The sequence below is a fragment of the Strigops habroptila genome, chromosome 14 (genome assembly GCF_004027225.2).
Source record: "Strigops habroptila isolate Jane chromosome 14, bStrHab1.2.pri, whole genome shotgun sequence".
NCBI lineage: Eukaryota > Metazoa > Chordata > Aves > Psittaciformes > Psittacidae > Strigops > Strigops habroptila.
The window spans coordinates 8352614-8378159 of NC_044290.2; the positions used below are offsets into that span (position 1 = coordinate 8352614).

Below are 25546 nucleotides of genomic sequence, written 5' to 3' on the forward strand. Positions count from 1 at the left end.
AATACTTCTAAGTTTTCAAGCAGGGCAAGAGTATTAATAAGCCAGTTCTTGCTGCCTGTTATGTGTTCTTTATGACACTTAAAGAAAATATCCAACTGATAAAGCACATCTGCTCTGTTGCTAAGCAGAGCTACAGCAGCCAGTGGGAAACAGGATTTGTTTCAAAATACAGTAAGACTGTAGAAGCCAAATGCTCAATCAGGGTTACATTTGTATATACTATAAAAAGAAATTGTACTCCGAAGCTGTTCTGAGGGGCTGGGTCTCAAGATGTTGCTGCTATGTGCTGGAACACAACCAGAATTGTAGATAAAGGTCATCAGCTTTGCGGAATGCACTTCTTAGATGCTCTTTCTGACACTAGGTTACAATTTTCTATGTAAGTGGAAGTGACATTGATGGAAAAGCAGCTGATTGAAAAGAAAGCCTGCAAATGACAGCCATGGCCTGGGGTATTGAATGAAATGTTTCCTTCCGAACTCTTTATTCTGAACAGGCAAATATGGTAGCACCACCACAATCTTTCAATCTTTCTGCTAGATTTGCAGCATGTAAAATATTTATTCCACATAGAGCATGAGTTAAATGAAGAAGTTGCCAAACATCTTCGATTAAACAAATACTTTGATAAACCAGTAAGGAAAAAGAGCCCATTGGTACTTGCAGACATGTTCTACCTAGAACTGGAGAAGCAGAGATCCACTGGCAATAAAAATGTACCTCCTCCTCAATTCAGCCTTACAAACTGTGCCCTGCCAGTGCAGTTGCCCAGCAAGCATGTGGCACATGTTCAGCTCAATGTCCTGTCTTCAACACACTTGGGGTACTCCTAGCTTTCAGATCTTGGACCTTTATTGACAGCATCCCACATCCCAATTCTCCTGCATTCAGTGCTGTCAAATCATCTCCCAGCTGTCAGATCTTTGCTCAAAATACTCAGCTGTCTACAATATCTTCTACAGCCTCTTCATCTCTCCTTATCAGTTTGATTCCAGTGCTCAAGCTGTCTGTGGCAGTTTCAGTCTTCAATATTAACTCCCTAAACTGTAGTGTCTATAGCTGGAGCTTTTTTTCTCTTCGCCTCCCACTCCCCCCACCCCTTACAAGTTAATGCAAGAATGGCACAGATTGTAGTGCTGACAGTTTTGGTCTAAATCTATGTTGCCACTTATTTGTATATCTAGAACCAAGTTCCTTCTTCCTTCAGCAGAAAGTAAAGGAGAGTCAGTAGAAATTAACTGGATTCCATGAGACAGAGCTTGACCCCCTCTGGGGTGCAGGAATTCCTCCTCTGGTTCTGGCAAATAGGAAGCGATATTCCTTTCTATTTTTTTCCTCACAACAGTTCACTGTCCAGAACTGCACAGAGAGAGGCGAGTCAGAGGCGGTGCAAGGAGGCACTCCAAGGCAATCTGGGAAAACAAGGTGGGACAATGACACACATGTGCTCTGAAGCTTTGAAGAGGCTGAACTCCACTTCAGAGCAGTTAGTCTGACAGTAGCTGATTCCACATAGGTGTGCTTTCCACAACTTTGAGGAGTACCAGCTCACAAATTTTGAGTGCTTTGAATAGGTGCCCCTGAGGGGTGTGCTAATCCCCATGTAACCTGAAGATGAGTTCAAGGGTCCTGAGATAAAAGCTAAATGTTTCCACATCTTAAGAATCATGCCCCAACTTCAGAGAAGTTTGCTGATCAAATATTTTGCTTCCCTTTCAGCTCTCCTCACAAGTCTTCCTAAAGGCTCTTATCTGATCTCTGCACTTTGAATTTCTTTGGGTTATTTTTTCCTCCCCCCAGGAGAACTCTTCTGTATTTGCTGTAAAACTAAAGGAAGGTCAGGTGGCAGAGGCTCTGGAACCAGCTCCCTATCTCTGTGTCAAAAGGGTGGGTATGTAGGGAGCTGTATTACTAGTGCAGTGTCACTGTGTTGTTGATTGACAGCTGGCTTAGAGCCTACAGGGATGTCAAGTCAACCTCTTCCCAAGCTCTGAATTTGCACATAAAAGGGATGAGACTTGTGCTCGAAGAAGCAAAACTTCCTGAGGAGAACACTCCTATTTGTTCCTAGAACAGAGATGAATTTTACTAGCTTGCTCTAATAATGGGATTTTCAGGGTTGCTAAGGGCCATATTGACCTGTCTTACTGCAAGAAGCAAATGAATGGATACTGTCCCAGTTCAAAACCTGCTGCACTTTCATGGCCATTTTAGATGGACAGCTTTATCAGTCACCTAAGAAAGAACATCACTCGGTGATGGATGGTTCACCTGCACTTAGCAACTGCAGCAGGAAAGAAGTTCTGGCAAAGTAAGTACCTGAGCCTGACTCAGCCAGTGCTCCTTCCTCCACAAGGCGCTGCCCCGTCATTCCTGGTCTGAGGCACAAGGCAGGAACCAGAATCATTCCTGGTTTTCCCCCTGGTAGCTCCTGGCTGTGGGCTTAAAAACCAGTCTAAAAAACTGAGGAAGAAACGGGACAGAGCAGAAAGATTGGATTAAAACCCAGCTGTGGAGCACAGCACTTGCAGAAGGCTTTAATGAGGAATCCTGCAAAGGCAGGGACATCCCTTCATTACGAGCTATGTCTCATTAACGTGTGGGTGAACAGTATCTGTTTTAAGCCGACTCCAGGCATAAGGAATGCTTCTGCATGGCTCTGCCTGGTCGCTTGAGCACAATGGAGCACGGCAAGCTCTGCTTGTGCTCCTTTTCTTTAATTGTCCCTTAACTCTCTACACTCTTGCTTCTTCTCCCTTTAGCCTGGCTCTCTTCAGACCAGGATCAACGTTTTTTCCTCATGAAAAACTGTAGCGTGGCTCATGTTTTAACTTGGGGCGGTGGGGAGGAGGACTGGGGTGTGGAGCTGTGAAGCGATTGGCAGTGGGGCTCCCCTGCCCCATTCCTCTTCCCTGGGGCGATTTTCCTCCCCACGGAAACTCCCCCTCGCTGCCCCTGTCGCGATTATCGTCGCTCTCGGGCCTCTCCCCTCACGCCCCGCTTCCCGCCCAGCCCCGGCGGCGCCTCTCCCCTCACCGCAGCGCCCCCTGGCGGCGGCCCCGCCCCTCCCCGCCGCCTCCCTCCCTCCCCATCCTCCAGCGCTGCCCTATTGTTCTCCCTTCCCTCGCTCCCTCCCTCCGCCCGGGGCTCGCGTCCTCGCTCCGCTCTCCTCCATCCCTCCCTCCATCCTTCCCTCCTCCTTCTCGCCGTCCCTCCCGCCCGAGCTGATGTCACGCACCCGCTGAAGGCGCGGGCGATCATGGCTGCTGCGGCCGCGGCCGTGCCGCCGGCCTCCAGCTAATGCCCGCGATGGAGCCGGCGAGCCTGCTGCGGTTCCTGCGGAAGCTCAAGGAGGTTTTCGACGTGTGCGACGAGGATGCGGACGGCTTCATCCGGGTGGAGCACTTCGTCGCCCTGGGGCTACAGTTCGGCCAAGGGGATGAGGTGAGTGAGGCGACCCCCGCTCCCGCCCGGCCCCCGGCAGCCGCGCAACTTTCGCCTGCTGCTCCCCCTGCGCGGCGAGCGGGCCGCGGCTCTGCCCTGCCAGACCCCACCGGGACCCCCCGTCACCCACCTGCCTTCATCGCGGCCCACATTCCACCCCTCCTTCGGGGACCCCCCGGCTCCGCCCCTCAGGCGGCGCAGACCCGCTCCTTTCAGGGCGGCTCGGACCCCCCCAGTCCCTCAGGGGGTCCCGGAGACCTCCCCATGGCGGCCTCGAGACCCTTCCCTCAGGGCCACCCAGTCGCTCTCCCCCTTTCCCTCAGAGTCCTCCCTAAAGACAGCTCAGATCCCTCCTTCCCCAGAGGGTCCCGGAGTCTTTCTCTTCCCTCAGGGCGGCCCAGACCGCCCGGGCTGATCTGTCTCCCGGTTCCCTGGGGTTGGAGGGACCGGTCCCTCTCAGGTCCCCTTCCCCCGGGCCGTCCCGGTGCTGCGCCTTTCGGGGAGGTGTATTTATTGTGGTGATAGTGGGTTTATTCTGTCCCGGCTGAGCTGCGTCCTCACCGGGGTACCGGGCTCTGCGGGGAGCAAAGCTTGGGGCTGAGGGAGCTAAAGGTGGCAGCGGGCAGGTGAAGCGCAGCAGTGTCTGAACAGTCAGGGAAGCACCAGCCCAGGGGCACCCTAAACCCTCCAGGTGATGGGCTGGAAGCAAGGGCTCCATCCAGCCCTTCAGTGACACAGCGTAAATCTGGAGTCGCGCCACTGGTCTCGGTGGGGCCCCTGCGTCAGTGGGACCACTGTAAATCCGTGTCATCAGTGTAAATGAGAGTGGGATTCAGGCCAGTGTCTGCGAGGGCAGTGATGTGCCTTTGGTTTGAAACAGTTCCCTTAAGTGATTCAGTGAAGGGCTGCAGTTCCAACAAATTAACCAGCAAGAAACGCTTCTTTTCCTAGGAGAACTCTCAGGATATTGCACTGAGCTGTTTAATGCTTCACAGTATATCCCAGGAATTTCGGGTGCTGGGGAAGGGGAATGGAGTTGGGAATAGGACAGCATTCAGAAAACCAGTATCAGCCAACCTTTTAAAGTACAATAAAGCAAATTAATGTGAAGAGTCAATTAAATGGTAGTTTATAAAGGGATGCCAAAGAGGCAGCAAAACCAGAGTGAATTCACAGTAATTGTTGGAGCAAATTACTTATTTTTGGCTTACCACTGCTAATGAAACACAGCTTGTGAATGAAATCAGAAGACCAGAAGACAGGAGGCTTATTGCTTGCGGATAGTCACAGGTCTGTTAAACATTTTCTTAATGAAAAGATAGAGCTTGTTTTAACCACCGAAATGAGGAGAAATAGTAGAGAGCTTTATTGATTTCTGGGTTTATTTATTTCTTGGTAAGTTATATCATTTTATATAAACTAATAGAAGTCTTTTAAAATCCTTCCCGCCAGATACACTGCATGAGAATTGCTTTCTGCACTACTGCATTTATTTGGCGGCAGATCAGTGGCTTTCTCTTGCAGCACTGAGGGAGACTGGTCAAATTCCACTGCCTGTTTTGCGGCAGGATGGCATTGATGAGCATAACAATCCTTTTTGGTCTTAGAAATCTCTAAGGTTGTGAGAAGGGAGCATGTTCTGTAAGATGCAAAGGAGGATTCAGGTGGTGATCTCATAAGCTTAGAGTGAATTGGAGTATATTAGTTGGAAAATATTTGAATAGAATGGGAAAGAAAACTGGAAATCTCACAATGATGCCAGTAGAAAAGTACCAGTTGTTAGTGGGAGGTTTCAGGATGGGCTGGCTTATACTGGGCACACATGGAGAGATTTCCAGTGATGAGAAATGCATTTGTATTTTGTTCAGTGTTCAATAAGATATTTGCAAAACTGGGTCAGAGAAGTCTTATCTATGTATCTATCAGGGTTAGAATAGAACCTGTTCTGGTTTGCTTCCCTGTGCCTGTTGTAGTTGTTGGCTAGCAGTCCCTTGACTTCAAAGGAGCATGTGTCAGCTGAGTAAATGGGATTTGTAAGTCACCAAAAGAGGCTTGCTAGGGAAATACAGGATCAGTTTTCCAAGTGCAGATTTACTATAGAACAATCACAGTAGGTGAGCTAGTCTGGTTTTAAGTCTTGTTAAAAATGAACTTTATGTGTGATGAATCACAGTTGATGTTTGGAGATGGTGAGAATCTATTCTCCTGTATAGCACAGTGCTTTCAGCCTGGCATCTGCAGGAACCTAATAAGCTCTGTGCAGAAATCCATCTCATGAAATTAAACTGAGGAGACACTGCTAGAGAGCAGCTCCCTTTAACACAGCAGAACATTTACTGTCATTGAAAATTAAGTATACATTGGAACATGCTCCACTTCTTGGACCTGATCCACCTTAGGTCCCTTTACATCTTTTCACTGGCATCAGTGAATGATTGATTTGCCCTCATGTGTAAATTACTTGCTGCTGCTGTCTACGTAATTTATCTGGTAACAGAAAGGATCCTAATTTGTAGCATTGTGGCCTGAATAGTTCTGATTCCTACCAACAGTAGCCCTGGATCACTGGTTTATGAAATGAGGGAGTATGTGCCCCTTCAGTTGTGCCAGCCCAATACACAGCTTTCCACCTCTTCTCTACCTCCTCAGAGCCACCACCGTCCAAAGTTTGGAGTCTATAAATCCTTAATGGTAAGTTCAGTAGGGCTGTGGTTGGACCCTGCAGGGCATGTAGCCTTTTCTGGTTTTTCATTTCCTTTCAAATTCCTTTTTCTTTCTTCTCTGTGTGTGTGGGTGCACAGGTAGTCACCATGCTGAAATTTATCATTCCTGAAAGATAACAACTCTGAAAACTGCCCCAAGGCAAAATGTTGCAGCAAGGCAGCATCTTACTAGTCAAGCAAAGCAGTCCTTACCTGCACAGTCAAAGTAATAAACTTTAACATTTCAGATTAATTTACTATTTTACTTTTAGTGTCCTTTTGAAGTCTCTACTTCTAATAGCTTGATGCTTTGCTTTTCTTCTTTAAGACCGCACCATTGTGACTGTACCTCACTCCATTCTGCCTTTCCCATGCACACTGAAATCCTCTTCTTGCTGTGCAGTCATTGTGAGTCTGCTGCAGCAGAATTGCCTCAGAGCAGTTGTTTAGGTGTTCTGGCTGTGGAAGCACTTCAAGCAATATTGCTTGTAAAATTTTGCTTTGCCCTACAAAGCATGTGTCTCATGTAGATGAAGAAGTGTCTTGGTCCTGTTAATTTGGCAGAGCCAGGAGCAGAATCATGTCTCTGAATTCCTGCTGTGTTGCCTGAATTAAGAGCAGACCAGGCTAGCTGTCAAGCACTGCTTGCCCACACAAATAGTTGTGGAACTTCTGTTTTTAAGCAGTTTGGCATTTTGGCCTCTGTTCATCCCATCTGATGGTAGGCATTTAACTGAGTTGTCTAAATTAATCTTCCCCCATGGTCACTGATGAGCAATTAAACACTCAGAGGGTATAACAGGACCCAAGGATGAAATAAATCTTTAGAGGTGCTCCTTTATCTCCACTGACAACAGAAACTCCTAGCTGAGACTTTTGGTTCAGTGCTTAAAAATAGCAGGCTTGGGCCTTGCCTTCCTCTTGAATGGGCTGTTTGCCGTTTGTGGAGGAATCTGAAGAAAGACGTGAAGGGCTGTTTCCAAAGCGACTTGACGGGATGGCATGTGCTCACTAGCTGAAGAAACACTTCACATAACATAGAAAAATGCCAAGAGTCGCTCGCCATCTGGTTCCCTTTCACTGGGAAGATAGTTGCACTAGCAGCCAAGTGTCTAGGAGCGTTGTGAGTGACATGTTCAGCAAGCCCCAGTGCTGGCAGTGGATTGTGTGAATGTGTATTTCAGGGTAGTGCCAGTTGATGTTTCATTATGCCAGATTCTATTTAAACTTTACATTCCGTTTTCAGCAACAAGTGAAACAGGCTGAACATGTTGACAACTTCTATGTAAGCACCTTTTGGAGGTGTGCAAACCATGCAGGTGCTTAGACAGTAATATTTGTCATGATCAACAGACACTCAGCAATTTGAAGCAGTGTCACACCTGAGAGGGAACTTCAGCAGCTAATAATATCTATAGGCCAATATCAATTATTCTTGTGAATAGACAGTAATTCACTTGAAGTCAATGGTTTACTAGTGGTGGAGAACAGAAGTAGCTGAAAAGAAGCTCCCATATTTCATGTGAACAAATTAAACTTTATGGTCAAAAGAAACTATTGAAATAGGGAGATGCTTGTTGTTGACTTTAGTTGCTTCCATTCATCCCCATTCTGGGCTGAAATTAAAGACATCAACATCAAGTGCTGCTCAGGTAGTAGATTGTGGCTGCTGGCTGAGATTAATGACAGTTCTCTTGCTGCATTTTGACTTGCTCTCAGATGTCTGCTAGGGACACCTGACAGAGTCACGCTCTAAACGCAGCCCTTCTATTGTAACTGCTCTGTAAGTAGCTTATTCTGTAAAGAGCAGGAGTGTAATTTCACTGCATGACAATACAGAGCCTTTCTGAATGATCTGGGTGAATCTCAGCTGTAGTGTTGCAGTTCAGAGTTGCACCCAGAAATTAATGGAATTACTGCAAATTTGCATGGGTGTGCATGATGACAGAGACAAGTTCATACCTTCTTGATAATAGCAGTATGCTTGGGATTTACCTGCAGCCATGAGAAAAGGAGACTTTGGCAGTGAGGCATTGAAATAAAAGTATTAGGGTGTTACCAACTGATACTGCCATCTTCATAATGGAGGCAGAAAAGAGTTAGGACTTCTTTCTTCTCTGCTTTCCCTGGAAATCATTACTGAAAGAAAAAAGAAAGTATTTGCCTAGATGTAATGAAGGTGCAAAGAGCACTCCTATGCGATGGTGTTCCCTAGGCAGCAGCAAGGCTGCCACTTATTTAGACTCCTTAAATCTATATTTGCTAATGACCCAGATATTCATATCATTGACAGTGACTTGAGGAAAAAGGCAGTTCTGAAATGGCAGAGTGGGGTATTTACTTTGTGGATTAGTCAAGGTGCAGTCACTGTAGCCTTCCTAATTCAATATAAACCAACACTGAATATGTTCAAAATAGCCTTTTGGTATACCCTGAAACTAAGCATGTGTTTCTAAACAGCTAACATAAAGCAAGCTTAGTACTTACTGTTAATCAAACATTTTCTGAAGCACTGTTGTGGAGAGAGAAGCTGTAGTTTGCTGTGCACTCATGAGTTTAATTCATTGTGTGTAATATGTTTGCATTTCAAAGGTGAGAGCTCTGAGGGGGTTGTATGTGTAGTTAAGAATTGATTGTTGCTGTGTTTTGCCATGCAAGTCAGTGATCTGAAATAGTAAATTCTTAATGCCTAACGGAAAGGCAAACAATTTTGATAGCAATTCTTGATATTTAAATGACTGTGTTTTATAACTACCTCAGTGTTTGCATTTAGTACAGGTACAGTGATATTCTGTTGTCTTATCATTAACTGAAAAAGTAAAGAAAAAAGCATATGGATCAAGCATAGATGACAGGACTGCATCTTTTGTGTACAGTATGGAACGTAGCATAGGTAAGCGGTGAGGTTAAAACATTCAGCTGCCTAGCAAGACCAGGTATTGTCTATGTAAATTCTCCTCCCTCTTCCCCCCTCTCCATGCCTGATTCAATCCATGCTGTTAAATTGTACCATTGGTGCTGTGACATGTCTGCATGTTCTCCAGAAATTTGCTTCTGCAGATTCTAGCACGTACTGATTTTATTCCTCTAATATGATTAATCTTTGAAAAGCGACTTATACAGAATTGCTACAAGGAAGGGTAAGTCTTGGAGGAGGAACAAGCCCCTGCCAGGTAGTATTTGTGGGGGTGATCCCCAACGCAGAACTATTTTTGGTTTCTAAATTGCATCATTACCTGCAATTTAGCACAATCGACTCGTGCTCAGCAGCAGTGCTTTTATAGCAACAATGTGGAAAAAAAATCAATTGCCTTTTAATGTTTCCATAAGTAAATGTGATTGCTTTTATTCTCTGTGTAGCTGAGTTTCCTATTAATTGTATCTGATTTTAATGCTAATGTTCACAAACATTTTAAAATCCCTGATTTGATTTTTGAATGAGACTGCTCAAGAGCTAGAGATGAAGGTCTAGCAGTTCTTAAAATATGCAGTATTTTGGGAGACACACGTGATCTCAGACCTAGATACTTGCACAGGCTGCTGAATAAATACCCATCCGTGCTCTGAACATAGTTAACTCGGTGTAGGGTATGATTAAGTACCTGAATGATAAAAGAGAGCATCAGACACAATCACTAGTACTATAACATATGGTTTTACACAGCAGCGTGAGTGTAAACAAAGCACTGTATAATACATTTCAGTTCCTTTTTACTCAAGGTATAATTGAAGGTCCTCACTTGCAGACAATATAAGTGTTCCTATAGAACTATGAATGCTGTTTTCACATTTTATATGCAATTAAAAATAGTAGGGCTCCTTCCTAAGCGTTGCATCCAGTTGAGCTCTCCAGAATGTTGGGCCCCAGAGTGAATGGTGGGAGTGAACTGTGGGGTCAAAATCCTACAGGAGAGCAACGGTCAGTGCACAGGCATGGACCTGGAAAAATGCAGTGTGCTCTTCAGATTTTAAAGCTGCTTGGACAACTTAGTTCAGATGTAGTGTTATGGATTTAGGGAGCCAAGTGAAAAGCTTAGAAATGGTAGAGACTCTTCTCTGTTAGGTTTCCTGAAATTAGAAGGAAAGGTACTGGAATTGTCTGTTCTGGAGTGGAGAGTCTGTTGGCCTGGTGGAATGAGGGATGTCAACCAAATCAGTTTCTTCCTCTAGAGTGGTGTCAGTTTTAAAATTATCTACATTTCGATGCTCAAAAATGTGTCTTCTAAAGTGTTCCATAAGATCACACACACACCTGCATTGACAAACTTCTTTTTTTCCCCTCTCAGTTCAGGGCTGCTCTTTGGAGAGCAGAGCCATTCCCTTCTGCCCCAGAGCAGGCTCTGTCTCACCTCCAGCAGAGCAGCAGGGGCATGGTATAGACCCCTGCAAGCAGCCCTTGGGCAGGAAACTTGCAGGGAGCCCTTTTCTGTAGGGGATCTTCAGCCTGCAGCAGTGTTCTGTGGTGTTCCAACCAGGGGCACATTTCTGGTACACCTGCTGCAGGTTTGCTGATGAAGCATGTGTCATATTTTCCCTGTGTGGGGGTCATTCTGGACATCCTCAGGGACCAGTTTATTGTGAAGATTTGCAATGGAACAGTGAAGACATTCTGGTGTTGTTCAATCACCTTCGATGAACTGACCCTCCCCAGTGGGATCCAGATGGCTTTTGGAACATGGGATATTCTTTTCCAGTGACACTTCTGTTGTTATAATAAAAAACCCAAACAAATGTGCAGATATAAACAGCTTTGTCCATATGTTTGCATGGTATTAATAGATTTGAGAAACGGTCCTAAAATATTGGTGATTTCACTGTTTTTATAGTAAATGACTGTACAATCAGTTGAGCACATTTTACCCTATTAAACCATACAATGTGTGTGTTAGGATACAGTAACTAATAGCAATTCAGAAAGTGAAATGCCGCAGAGATGTCAGCACAGAGACCATTTGTAATTGTTGGCACTTACCCTTTTGTCCCTGTGCAATTGTACATTCTGTCACCATAAAGTAGTACAGAATCCTCTGGTAATGGTGCTAAGGCCACCTTTCTTGATGGTGTTAGCTATTGGGAACAGTAGAAAGCTGTGATAAGGACTCTCATTAGAAGAATTTTTTTGCAGAAGTCTATTGTGTGCTGGATTGGTGTGATATTGCATCAAAATACAACAGTCGTCTTCAAAGAGGGTTAAAGGCAGCCATGGAAGGCTCTTAGGGATGCAGGGTGCAAATGGAAGGAAAAGGGACATAAGAGAAGGATTCTGCTGTTATTTCCTACTGGGTCTACCAACAGCATCAGTGAGAGCAGGTTTGGCATTTTGACCCAAGGAATCCCAGTCCCATTGCCTTCAGTGGTGTACCATTGTGTGTAAAGGATTAAGGATTGACCAAAGGATTTGCAGCCTTGTAGTAAAGACCAGCTCTGTTGCTGTTTCTCTTGCTGGTTCTTTATTTGGTTTCAGTCATGCAACAGACCAAGCACTAGCTGGTGGCCAGTGGTATGGAATAGAGCCCTTTTGCATCCAGCTTGGAGAAGATGGGAGCCTATAGTGACCTGCTCTAGCTATTACAGCTGCTTTCATTCAGGCTTTAAGAACATTTTGCTCTTGAGGCCCTGGTTCACTGGCTAGGGTGGTTGGCCAGCATGGCAGTTACTGTGCTCAGCGGTGCATCTGGGCGTGTAATGTGGCCATGAGCTGGCTGGCAGCCTTGTCAAGCCGGGATGGCCTCGTGTTGACCAGCCTGTTTGAACTGTGAGGGTCACCACAGCAGATGTGTTTGAATGGGAGCAAAGCCATGAAATAAAAATGTATTTCATGGGAGCATAATTTTTTTTACAGGACTATCTCAGGCTCTGTGCAGCAGCATTGAGATAGGACCTTCACCTTCAGAGGCTAATTGCGCAGAGCAAGGGCATTGATTTGAGGATTCAGTCTGAGGCATGTGTGTAATAACAACTGGATCCTGAACTTAACTGTTCTTCAGGTGTATGCACAGCAACTTTAAGTAAATACAGATATTCTCATGATGAATGTTTGTTAGCAGAGTCAGCAGCTTGGAGAGCTTTGCAGAAGAGAAGAACAAGTGTTCTGCATTTGTTGTTAAAGGGGAATCTCGGGGAAGAAAGAGTGCTGAAGAATTCCTATAGCAGCCTACTGATATTATTGGGGAACCTAATGCTGCTGGGAAGGCTAAAGATAACATGTTGATGAGAGTGCTCTGAAGCAGTGTGCTTGCTTTGGTCTAAAAAGAACTGCCGTGTTGAATAGTGTTTCTTCTTTTCTGAATGGGTGCCTTGGGAATTTTTTCCATCAGGTAACCCATTTTCGTAAGGAACAAACCATTGTAGACTAAGCTGTTCCAACTCAGAGTATCCCAACTCTGCCACAGGCGTACTCTACAGAGGTGGGCAACTCACATCAAACCTGTGTGTTCCCTCCTGTGGTCAGACACACCTGACAAGAGATAGAGCTGTTGACAACATAAAATCGTTTCTGTAGAACGTGGACAATCAGTTATGTGTTTGTTCAATGCTGAGAAACTCCCAGTGTTGGCTCATCTGCAGTGTGGCAGCATCTCAGCAATACAAAACAGCCTAACGGTGTCTCAGCTGAAGCTCATGTTTTCTTCCTGTCTTCTTTTGGCAAGTAACGTATAGACCCCAAGTCTGGTTTGTATGTGAAGAGGTGGAGGGGAAAGAATCCTAAAATTTTAGATGAGTTTGGCAAATTATTTTTGCATTAAAAAAGTAGGAGTGTGATTAACTTCACCTTAGGGGGTTTGGGGGTTTGTTTTGGTTGGTTGGGTGGGTTTTTTAAGTATGGTATCTTGATTGTTTCCATTTGAAGCTTTTTATTGACAAAACTTAAATGGAAATACTTGGCAAACAATAAGTGACAATGCTCCAAACCAAGAGATTTTGCCCAACACAAAGCATTTGTGTTTCGGTTTTCTTCTGAGAAACATGAAAAAGAAAAGAATTGTTTTGATTTCCTTTACTTGGTGAGAAAGCTGAAAAAATCAATTTTTTAGCAAGTTACATATCGAGCAAGAGCAGAGACTGTGGATGTAGGAGAAGGAGGAAATACCCTATTCAGTACACCTCTCCTCTGCCTAACTGGAGTTGTGTTCAGCTTGCAGTTATCCAGAGGTGGGGGGAAAATAAAGCAATAGGTAAAGCAGAACCATGGATAATGCCAAGCTCTGTAAGAGACTAGAAGCATGGAATCTTTGGGGGGGGGGAGGGGAATCAGTGAGCTTGTGTAGGAAGCAGAAACAGCTTTAAACTGGTGCGAGAGGACACAGGATTTTGGCTCGTGAGTATTTGTTACTTGGCTATTGGTTTTCACCGCTTGTGATCACAGTTGTGTCATCATTCCCTGGCCTTGAGCAAATGAAATCTGACTTCATTTACTGCAGCCAGACACTGGTGAGAACTGGTGACACTTGTGAATTGTAGCCTCTGATGTGAAGAGTGAATTGTATGTTTCATTCCTCAGTTCTCTTTGGGATTGTTTGAAAAGAAAGAATCGAGAAGTGGTTTGGGACACATCTTCAAAGGAGCTTTGATAATGTCAGTTTTGCTTTTCTTACTGAGCAATTACAAGGGATGGAAGCTTCCACCGAGGAAAACTGCATTTTGCCTTCTCACCTGGGAATTGCGTGCCCTTTGCCAAACGCAAGCTCTTCTGCACAGTTGGATGCATTTACTGGAAAGTGCTGTGATATTTGCTCCCAATCAGGCAGTCCAATATGTCTTGTTTAGAGAATGAAATTGGTTTGAACAGTCTGCTGTTGACAGCTCTCATTTGGGAAAATCTAAATTTGGAGGTGAATACATTTAGAACTGGCAGGGCTACCTTGAGGTGACAGGCTAGTATCTTTATCAATAACATACCACCTCACAACTGTCCTTATAGTCACCTTGCCAGGTGGCTCTGCTGGTCATCTAGAGGATTTTTGGATATCTGTCAGCCAGATTGGAAGCTTTGGCTCTGACCAAGCTCCCGATGTCTTTTCCATGGATAAGAAGATAGTTTGCTGTGTACGGTGAACTTGGCATAGGTCAGTTTACTGTCCTGGTGCGAACACTGGCAGATCATTTGATTCTTGATTTATGTAGTCACTCAGGTAACCTCAGGAAAAGGTGGAATATTCACAAACCACTTTCATTTTGCCAGAAGTACAAGGCACAGATTGCTTTCCCTTTGTGCGTAGGCCCATGTGATTTTTCTTACTGAATTTTTCTTGTAAACCTGGTATGACTGTTGTGAACTACAGGTTTTTTTTCCCCAGCAATAGTTTTATTTCCCCATGGCATTCCAAATGCGTTTTCAGAAACTTGACAGTCCTGGTGTGTGGAGGCATCCTCTTGGTACTTCTGCCTTGTGCTCAGTGCGTATGAACCATGCTGCTCCCTGCATGGTCCTGGTAGAGGTTGGTCCTCTTCTCTTATCAGCTCGTCCTTTTGGGTAGGCACCAAACATTCAGTGCATTGGCACACGCTGGGCCAAATTGCTGCTCTCAGTTTGCTGCCCGGGGCCACAGAAAGCTATGAGGAGGAGAAGGAGGGCACCATGCAGCAAGGACATTTAATACATGAGATTCAATGATGCCTCAAGGGCCACATCATGAGCAGACTGTAATCACCACTGTCGGTCCACAGCATCACAGCTCCATCTGGGTGCTGCTTTTGCTGGAGACTAGTCAAAGTAATGCATGATGTTCTGGCCTCACTATGTTATTTTCCCAGTTAATCCTTCCTTCTTTAGGGAGAGCTCGAGTTTTGGACTCATCATTGCTTGTGCTTTTTGGTAGGTGGCTCCTGTTTAACTGATGCTGGTCAGGTAGCACTAGCTATGTTAAAGCAAATTAGTACCTATTTGGAAGGGAATGGAGCTTTGGAGGAGCTAGTTTAAGTGGTTCTAAACACAAATGATTTATACAACATTTCAGGTGAAACGCTTGCTTGATTGAGTTGGTGCAGTAATGTGGTTCTAAATTACCTTTGGGTTTATTGCAGTTGGCTGCTGCGGCGGCTCTTTAGCAATACATTCTGCTCAATGGCACTTCTCCTAATTCAGTGCTTGCCACCGCTTGCATTTTGTAGATGTTGCACTAATATGTAATGCTGACTCCCTGGATTTGCAGTGCAGGGTGAAAAGAGTAGGAGTACAGACTCTCCTTGCACAGCAAGAAATTGTTGGTGTCTCTATTTTGGGGAAGAAGTGTGAAGAGACACATTTCAAATACCTTTTTTACAGGAGGAAGGGCTGCCATGGATAACAGCTGTGAAACATGGGGTCTGATTCCCCATTCCACCCCCTTGACTTTGTTCTGTCATGAGATAAGAGCATCGGGTTCATCTTCCAGAATGCTGTATGGCTGAAGGGACACTTGCATTCAGTGTTGTTGCCTTGTAGGTTCCTGAGCCTACAAGGACACCAGGCAGAGCATCCTCTGGAGCACCTCATGCAGAGCCAAAGGTGCAGAACTGGTCCTTTATTTTGGGGATTTTGTATGAAGAAGTGAGACTCCAGAAGGGTGTTCTCAGAGTTCTGAAGGTGCCTGTGTGATCTGACCTCACTGAGTGGGTACGCTGGTTTCTTTCTTTCCCTTTCACCCTTTATAACTACTTTAAAGCTCACTGTTTTAGGAGCTTGTGTCATTCACTGGGTAGCAGCTGTGCCAGTCATAGAAGGTATTTCTCTAAGTAATCAAATACAATTGTAACTTTAATTTTTCTTTTTCCTTTCTGTGTTTTCTTTCCCATTCTTGCTACTGGTAGAAACCCATGTTACAATCAGTCTATTAGCCATTATGCCTGCTTAATTTTGGTAAACCTGCTGTTAATAATGCTACTGTGCTGTCATCCACATTGACTTGTGGTTTCTCTAAATGAATTGGGCAGAAGGATCCCAGTGGGAAGGGAGAAGAAAGATGTTCTCTTCAAATGGACAGATTGCAAACAGATGAACAGCAGGGAATAAATACAAAGGAAATACAGGTGAAATGGAACCAGTGTTTATGCTGTTTGATTATGTATGTGTGTATATCTTAATACCCACATGGAGGAGCTGATTTCTGGGAGTAAACTGCCAGAACTTGGAACTTGATTTTAAGACCCAAGGTGTGTGCTCAGTGCACGCTGTAATTAGATTGTGATGGCAATTTCAGCACAGGACTGAGCTTTAACCTTTCAAAAACTCACTCTTTCTTCGGGAGCTCATGGGTCTAGTTCTGGTATCAACGATGAACTTGGGCAATGTCATGGGCTATCAGATGGGGAGGAAAGGAGAAGCTATCAAAAGATTAAATTTTGATGGCATTTTAAATGTAACCTCCCAAACTGTATTTAATGCTTCTCTAATTCTGCTGGAAGTCAGTGACTCCAAAAAGCTCCAGGCATTTTTGAAAATGTGATTTTATTTCCCCAAGTACAGCAGAGGCTCAGCAAAATTCTACCTTGGCCCTCAGTAGACTCAGGAGATGCTGGACCAAGTAACACATTGTTCTCAGCAGAGCAATTTTAGAATCATAGAATAGTTAGGGTTGGAACCTACTGTTTTCCCTACTGTTGGAACTGGCTGTTGTGCTTTCTGTTATTAAGGAGGGAGTTATTGCTCTCTTTAGGTGAGGTTTCCATGATACTTGCTGCTTGGCACTCAAGAGACTCTTATTAAAGAGCTGATGTGATTCCCATGAAGATTTTGTGAAGTCTGTTAAATGGGTCACCACATGCCAGATAACATAAGCAGTATCTGCATCCCTTCTTGGGACCAGCAGAGATGGAAGGTTTTGTACCACCCTGAGCTGTGCATCAGCCGCTGCTTGAAGGAAATGGCACACACAACTTTAAAATATTCCCCTTTGTTCAACTAATAGTATCGAAATAAAAAAGACCTTTTTTTGGTGGCAGATTAGTAGATTTAGGTCACAGGCTGTAAATGAGTGTGACTCAGCTGTGTGAATAAATCAGCTCACTTGATTGTGAGATGAATTTACACTTTGAAAGCTTTTAATAGGTTATGAATATTCAGGGTCTGCCACATGGTAGGGGATCTAAAGCAAAGGCTTAGATTCCTACAGCCTTGGCTCTCACTCAGCAAGTGTTGTTACAAAAGAGTGTCTTGGAGTGGTAGATAGCAGAGCTGCTCTGATCCCTCTTCTTTGTCCTTTTTGCTGTTGCTAATAGGAATGCAACAGTGCAATACGCTAACTGGTGGCTCTGCAAGACAGGTTTTATCATGATGATAAATGCTCAGAGTGCACCGTCCTCTCAGCACTATCTGTAGACATCAAATGGCGTTGTACAGGTGTCAGGGAAGGGGATTTGAAATCTCTCTCTCTGGCTTGTAGAAGAATCTGGGAGCAATTACTCACCCCAGCCCTGTAGGCAGAGGCAGCACCAGGCTCTGGTTTTGCTTTAGGGTACAATGCTCAGCAATCCTGAAACTTGGTTTTCTTCAGTGTCTTGTTCAGCACATGGAAAATTGCAAATGGCTCCTGAGAAATCCAATCAACTCAGGATTTTGTCTCCTCTTGGTTATAATATCTCTGTATATGAGCTGGGTTATGGGTTCTTCAGGGTGCAAGGAACTGCATTTGTACAGCCTGGGGTGGCCTGTATTCTAGAACCTCTTGGCACAAACGCCGGGCAAGTAGTAAACAATAAGCCCACGTTGTTTCTGGGGAAGCTATCTCCTGCAGATGCTTTCTTGCTTTCTTGCCAAAGAGATGATCTTTGCTTCGGATCAATTGCAAGGTGGTTCCACAGTCCTGAAATCTGGGCACAAACAAGAAGCATTTAGCAGAACACTTTGCAACGAAGCTGATGCCAAAGAAGACAGCTCCCCTGGGTTCTTATGATCAGGTACAAGCTTCATGGTGGTAAATGCCTGTATGAGTGAGAGTTATGACATTGCTTTGAACAGTAGAGCCCATGCTCATGCAGGAAGCAGCCAAGAAATGCGTTGGACTTCCCTGGGCTCTGTTGAGTCTCAGCATTTGGTAGTAATTCCTAATTTGTTACTTTTTGAAATGCTATTCACAAGAGTAGTGGGGAAGGGAAATAAAGATGCTGGTGCAAAGTTACCCAAGTTAAGAATAGCCTCCAATGGGCAGTGAAGTGTTTTAAATTTGGTTTTTTTTGCTTGCAGTAGAGATTTCTTGCCAAAGCTCTCTATGGAATTAGATTGAAAATCTGAGTTCAAGGTAGCTGAGTAAGAAAAAAGGATTTGGCAGTGCTGTGAAAATCTTTAATCAAAAAGGGTCTATACAGCACCTCAGCAGAGTTCTCCTGGTACAGCCTCTCAGTGCCTTGCATGTGCCAAGACTGAATCATAGCTGCTGATGAAGTTAAAGAGGTGACAGGGCTGAGCTGGAGTATGTGTGGTTTAGGTGTCACACACAGCAGCCTGCCACAACAGCTCTGTAGATGGCCAGGCCCAAGAATGCTGCTGATGGGCAACACTTCCTGAAGAGGCGAAAAATGAGAAACACACTTGGTGTGAAAGCTGAGCTGGTGATCCTTGTGCAACCAGGAGCTTCTGCTGTTTCACTGATAGTACATTGCTGCAGTGCCAGAGCTTGTGATGCTGACCAGCTTGGTAAGAAGCTCCATTACTTGTGCTGAAAATTTGTCAATACAAAGAAAAAGGGGAGGGGGGAGAAGTTTTAGGTTTCTAAAAGGCAGGGGAAGAGCTCTAACAACAGCATTGGTGCAAGAAGTGCAGTACAGCCTGCACTACTGCTCATCCTCTGCATAAGTACAGCCAGATGTTGGTGGATAGTCTCATGTGGGTGGCAGAATTTATACCATTGATAAAGGCAGTGAAAGGGAGGAAAACCCATAGGCTTCAGTTGTGCCAAGCTCTAGGTATGTGCTCAGAGCCCAGTGATGTTATTAGCATCTAGGTATATGAAGATAAAAGCATTGATGGTTTCTGTTGAACAGGAATGGAGTTGAATAAAAGGTTGAAGTTGAACGCTATAGCAGTGATTTGTTGAAGTTAAGCCTCAAGAAGTCTGTATGGTTGGGGGCACCCATTTTAACATGATTCTCCGGAAATTAATCTGAAAGCACAAGGGCTGTAAAACCTGACATCTTTCTGAGGTTTTAACCAGGCTATAGAATTCCACAGCAAAAGTACATTTCATTATTAAATTCTACAAGTAGAGTAGAAATCCATCATTTCCATTCACTGCCACAGGTTTTTTCCAGAAGGAAGGTTAATTTGTTGTTTTATTCTGGTCTATTATCTGTAAGGAGAGCTGAGCAGTGGAAGAAGCTGCTGGCAGTAGATGTAAAATGTTTAAGATGTTTAAGACTAGACTGGACACCTGTCAGGAATGCTGAGATATTAAATCAGTCTTCCTAAGCTATAGCATAATATTTCTGTTGAGCCAAGGGCTGCCTCTTTGAGAGAGAACTCTAAGGGAATAAGGTTGGGAAAGAGAAAATGGAGAACCAGAAACTTGTGTTGACAGACAGTGGATTGAAACCTGCAGAATTCTGACCTGGCACTTCAGCACAAGCTTGGCTGTGTGCATGAGTAGCCCTGGCTTCAACAGGAATATCTGTGGCCCTTGAAGCACACGCTCTGCAGTTGTGCTGCATTGGGGCTAAACTGCTCAGCATCCCTGCAAGGTGAGATTCTGAATAGCAGAGCAGCGTTGGGAAGGAAATGTGCTCACTGATCAAGATGTTCCAAAGTCTATCTTCAGGGCAGGTCTGAGTCAACACTCTGTGATAGTGCTGTCAGACTAAATGATAATACAAAGTATTCTGACAACCCACTTGGTCTGGAAACAAACGCTGCCTGTTCCTTGGCAGTGATTTGTAATTAAACTGGGGGCTGGAGTTGCCAGTGCTAGTTGCCACTGTGACTCAAGCCACTGACTCCTCTCGTTCGGCATAAAACACTCAAATATTTAGATTAAATACATTCAAGTGAAATATAGGAATCATCTTTTTATTTGGAAAATTAAACTGTTCTGTAGCTTTATTAAGGATCTCTGAGATTCACCTGAATCACAGACAGCGCTGAGGAAGCTCAAATACACATGCCACAAAAGAAAATATATGAGGAGAATTTTGATACAGGTACCCTGCATCTACAGTTTGCAATTATATCTGACCTTTTAAAATAACCCAAGTGCAGAAAAGGTGCTTGAATACATCACACCCCAGATGAGTTTCATCTGTACTTCCTGGTTTCCTGAGAGCTCTGCTCTTTGCAGTAAAGAGCAATCAGGTTAATCAAAATAAGTGACAAAAAGGAAATGATATGCAGGAAATTCTCTACTGGCTCATCCAAGATTGTGTGCAGTGCTTCCTTGAGACTCAAAGGACAGAGACCTAAGGCACTGAACACTCTTACTGCTGTGTGTACAGCTTCACACGCTTAGTGAAAAGCACATGCTAAACTTGTTGCTGATATTTTCCTTCCTGTTTTCTATTTCTGTGTCAGTCTTTTCTTTTTCTTTTGCTGCCTATAGTCCTACTTTGAGGTCCTTGGCAGGGTTTATGTTCTGTCTTTCTTGCAGGGACAGCACTCTTTCCAGTGACTTGTCATACACCTTTCTGCCCTTAAATCTTTCCTAGCTAGTGTAGGGTCAAAACTCTTAGTGCAATTCCTGTCTTCTGTGGGATTGCAGAGCAAGCTCAGACTCTGGAGTTCAAACGTATGAACAGCTTTGTTTATCCAGACCTAGAAAAACATCTCCACCATCTAGACAGCATCCTTGAATTGGTACTTTGGCCACATGTTGGATAATCTGTGCATTGGGAACAAAAGGACGTATGCAGTTCCATCAAGCTGCATTATAGTAGGAGGATTAACATTAAAATAAACAGGTTTCTATTCACTACATGAAGGTCTGTCAACATATTTTGACAGTTTGCTGCAGTGATGCATTAGTCAGCACGTTATGTGAAAGTGTCATGTCTGTATCTGACAGGTTACCTGTAACTATCATGACTCCTGCTGTTTTTAAACAGCTTTTACTTATATACATTTCCCCCATCCCATCTTCTTCCCACATCAAAGATGGGGTGTTGTCAGAAGCTAGAGCCTGAGCCATGGCATCTCATTTTCTCCTGTTAAAAAATGAACATACATTGCTGAAGTGGACGTAAGTTGCTTTTAAATTTCACTGTCTGGGCTGAGTGTTTGTGAACAGAGCTTGACCATGGCAGAGCCTGGAAACCAGCCTATATAATGCTAGAAAATGATGGAGTGATTATCTACCAGCCTATGCTGTTGCTCTTAATGAGGGTGTTGCTCCTGCCAGAGGGAGCAAACCAACCATTACATGGGGTCAGACCATGTCCTGCACTGCAGTTCGGGGTTAGGTTCGTGTTTGCTTTCCATGGAAAGCTTGAGCATGTACAAACGTGGCTGAGTATCACAGACGAGAACATCAGCACGTGTAAGTCAGGTGGTAAAGTTTAGATGTACCCAAGTGTTGGCTTGTTCTGCATGGGCTCCTGTCTGAATGAGAGGAAACCTCTACTTGAAATGTCTACTAGTCTGTTGAGGTTGGCAGTAGGAAATTTCCTCAAACAAATGGATATTCCAAAACCTTGCATTGTTTTGCACCTTTGTGGAGCTCCATTGACTTTAGGAGGGCTCCCTGTGTCCACAGAGGATGGCCAGATCAGAGCCTAACTTAGTTGCTGCAAGTACCTTGAAGAGAAGAGGGTAAGCCACATATTTAGAAGAGCATCGTTTACCAAGGGCCGTGGTGGTTAGAACAAAGCTAAAAATAGGTGCAAAGAAAACTAATAATCCTCAGAATCACTGGGCTAGAATGGAAGAGAACAAGGTACCTGATGTCTGCTCAGCGTGTTTAAAATTGACTTGGATTTTAAAATTATGGGACAGACTCAGCAAACAATCACTCCTGATGGAAATACTGTCTGAAAGCTATCAGCAGATCTCTCTGCAGTACCAAATGCAAAAGACTAATGAGCAGTGGCTGAACACACATGCGACCACTGCATTTATTGTAGATGCTTGTCTACAGTGTTCACGTTTTCTTACCAATGGCAACTGTGATTTGTAACCTCTACTGACTGCTTAAACACAAATCTTATTGTTCCTGCTTTAATTTCTTGCTCAGGAAGAACAAAAACTGACTCCTAGCTCAAGTCTGCATCTTTACAGTAGTGTAGCTGTGTCTGTGGCAGTGAAGGAAGACACAGCTCTGATTCTGTGCAAGGTATTGCCTGAACTGGGCTCAGCCAAACCTGGACCAAAAGCTCTGTGAGCTCTGAATTGAAACTTTTAAATGCAAACTGAGCACTTGTATAAATCTTTTCAGAGTCTTCGTCCTTGTGGGAAGATTTCACTGATCTTTTCAAACAAAAGCAAAGACATTTCATCTTAGACTGACTATCTTTGGTCTTTACTGCCGAAAATCCCAGAAGCTTCATATTCTGGTTTTTTTGTTGGCATAAAAGAGATAACAAGAGGGAGAACCTGTCTGTCCTCTGACACTCTTGAAAACAGTGGAATGTGAACAAAAGAAAACAGCCTTTAGAGACCTTGCAGAAAACTACCTGGAAAAATTCAGAGTTTCTCTTTTCATGTTATTAGATGAGCAAATTCTGTTTAGGATTTTTATTCCCTTAGACCGAAGGACACTTCAAGGCTCTAACTCTGTTCTCCATTAGCTCTAGCATTGGTATAACTGAGCTTTAATGAAGTTCTCATTGATGCCACTCTGAGATTGGAACAGGCCCTGTAATGGTTTTGTTAAAGAAGCTGTACCAGTTTATGCTTAAAACTCAGAAGCCCTATTCCCAAAGCAGTTATCTAACATTTATCAGGAAGAAACAATGAAATTGTTAATAAATGCTGTTTAAAATATTTACAGGTCTCTCTATCTTGCTTCTTAGCAATGCAGGTATGAAAAACTGCCCAAGCTCTCAGCCTGCCCACGAATTTCCTTCTTTTTGTGTACAGGAGACAGGAAAAGGGGTGGATGTCGGCCCAGCTGAGAGCTGCTGTGCTGGGCCCAAGTCCTTAAGCAGCGGGCTGCATGCACAGGAGGAAGCAATATGTGTCAGCCATCCATTGGAAACCTTTAGTAACCAGTATCGGTTTGGTCACATCCTGCTCTACATCTTCCCTAACTGTGGGTCCCGAGCTTCGCTTTATTCACGCCTTTGCTTTTCGGGCTATGCATGAAAGCAGCAGAGCCAGAGGAGGCAGCTCCAGGGAACATGTTCCCAGGTATGCCCAAAGTGCATCCACCTGTTCTTTGTGAGCTCCACGCACTTTTAAAGCTCTATGTCGTATTTTTCCACTTCTGAGAGTGAATATTTAGTTCTGTGATTTTAGTGTCACTGATCCTTGTTTGTGAACAGCTTCAGTGGCCTGTGCTCAAGGTCTTTTCCCTCATTCAAAATCTCTGCTGCTGAGTTATTTGCACAGGATTTGCTGCTGCCTTTTTTCCTGGTGTTGGAATCTGGACTTGCTGGCTATAGGCTATGTGCTAGGTGATAGTTTCTTTGGCATATTTCTTTTCTTCTGTTGGCAGGTCCTGAGTTTGTTCCATTCTCTTTATGAAGTGAAGTGAAAAATGCTAAGCAGAATTTGCAGTGGCTATCACTTTTATTGAATTAGTGCCTTATCTTGACATTGTTAGTGTGTAAATTTTGCCCTTTTGAAGACCAAGAGTAGTTGATGTATGGTAGCTTTGTCATTGGGCTGCACTGGCTGTAGATCTCTATCTGCTTGGCAATTGATATGTAACACAAGTTTATTTCTGGGGTGGGGAAGTGGAACCAGTATTACAATCTACTGAGAGTATCTGATGAATTGTTCTGTTGAATAGTACTGTGAAACGTGATGTTTTATTGCTGCCACCTGACCCTCTGAATATTCCATTCTCCTCGGTTCTCACAATTCAGCCTTCATTATTTGCTCCCAACAGGCCATGACTTTGCAATATCCTGTGCCTCTGCTTCCCTGTCTTATTTCCCAGAGCTGTAAAGGGCAAACTCCACATCAGTGCTGAGCCCACATACAGGGCACATAGCTTGCACTGGGCAGTCCAGATGCTGCCTGTGGATGTTGTTGTAATGTTTTGGATAAGTATGGTGCATCGATCTGCCATGCAGTGGGATACTCTGGAGAGCTGCTGGTGATCAAAGCCCACAGGGACTGGGGTTTTTGCTCCACCAGGACACACTCAGTTTGCAAGGGCAGGATTTGGGATGCAGTACATCTGGGCCGGCTTTAGTGGTATCTCCTGCCTAATCTGCTCTCGCCATATCTGCCCATCTCTCAGCAGTAACCTGAAGTCAATGTCAGTGATAAAATACAAGGTAGTTGAAGGTGTTAGATGAAATCTGGGTGTTATGTCTGCTTGCAAATTGGTTCCAGGTACTGTATAAACTAAGCTCTGTGACTTAGTATAAACTGTGCTGTATGCACTGGGACCATTAATCTACATAGACCAATTACATTACTTTCATCACTTTGCCTAGTGCTTTCTGGAAGCCTTTTTCACTTATGCAGCACCAATTGTGCATGAATTGGAATATGCTGTAGTTAAACAAGAGTGGGATTGGGAAGTGGGGGGGAAGAAGAATATTTCTCCCAGCATACCATAAACTTGTGACAGGCTCCTATGACTCAAATCTGAGCCTGGGATAACAGTGCAGCAGAGGAGGAAATCTTGAACACAAGAATATGCTTTTGCATTGGCTTCCCTGGAGTGGATTGTTCTGAGGAAGCAGGGGGCAACATGTGAGTGTGACTTCTATTTGTTTTACAATCCAGTTTTACAGTTCACAGGAGAGACCTCTAGCTAAACAGGCTGGGGACCTGATTCCTCTTACTGAATTAGCAGCTATGTATATTTGACTTAGCATCAGGGTTATGTCCTACATCATTCACTGGCAGCTACATTTTGTCTTATGTCAAAGTTCTCTTTTGGCTCATTCATAACAATTTCTGGCCTGTCCTCAGACTTAAAAAAAATCCCTTCTTTCATGTTCTATATGTGTACTGAGGTCATGTTATGTTGCCATAAAAAGCATGTGGGAGATGTTTGGGAGTGCAGGGTTGCTAGCAGAGCAGGACTGGAACAAGGCGTTCCCTGGGCATTGTGAGCTGCAGCCCAATCTGTCAGCCAGACCAAAGGAACATCTTCTTCCTCATCCCCCTCTCCCTGCACTGATTATTTTTAGAACCTCTCCACCTCTGCATGTTGGATGTGAGAGCCGTGTTGCAGTAGATGAGAGTACAGGCCAAATAGATTCAAACCAGCCAGGCTTGGAGTTTCTGATGGGTTTTATATAACACCGTGTAAGGCAATTGCTTCTTTCCATACATCCATGATACATGTGAGCTGCCCACTGCAGTATTGTTCCAGGGCCTGATG

General features: G+C 44.2%; 1 protein-coding gene and 1 long non-coding RNA gene across 3 annotated transcripts in view; one reads left to right on the forward strand and one right to left on the reverse strand.

The window, feature by feature from the left end:
- Nucleotides 1-455: 455 nt before the first annotated feature.
- LOC115616864 lies at nucleotides 456-3695 on the reverse strand. Its single transcript, XR_003994421.1, has 4 exons — nucleotides 3575-3695; nucleotides 3239-3420; nucleotides 2320-2463; nucleotides 456-1412 (listed from the first exon to the last, which is right to left on the reverse strand). It is a non-coding gene; the product is annotated as an uncharacterized LOC115616864 (long non-coding RNA).
- RAB11FIP4 (RAB11 family interacting protein 4) overlaps nucleotides 3053-25546 on the forward strand; it is a 117589-nt gene continuing 95095 nt past the window's right edge. Inside the window, exon 1 of one of the 2 annotated variants that reach the window (XM_030506634.1) lies at nucleotides 3053-3444. In XM_030506634.1, the coding sequence (XP_030362494.1) occupies nucleotides 3301-3444 (144 nt within the window). In that variant the 5' untranslated portion in view covers nucleotides 3053-3300. The remainder of the gene's footprint in view (nucleotides 3445-25546) is intronic. The other variant, XM_030506635.1, reaches the window with a different exon arrangement.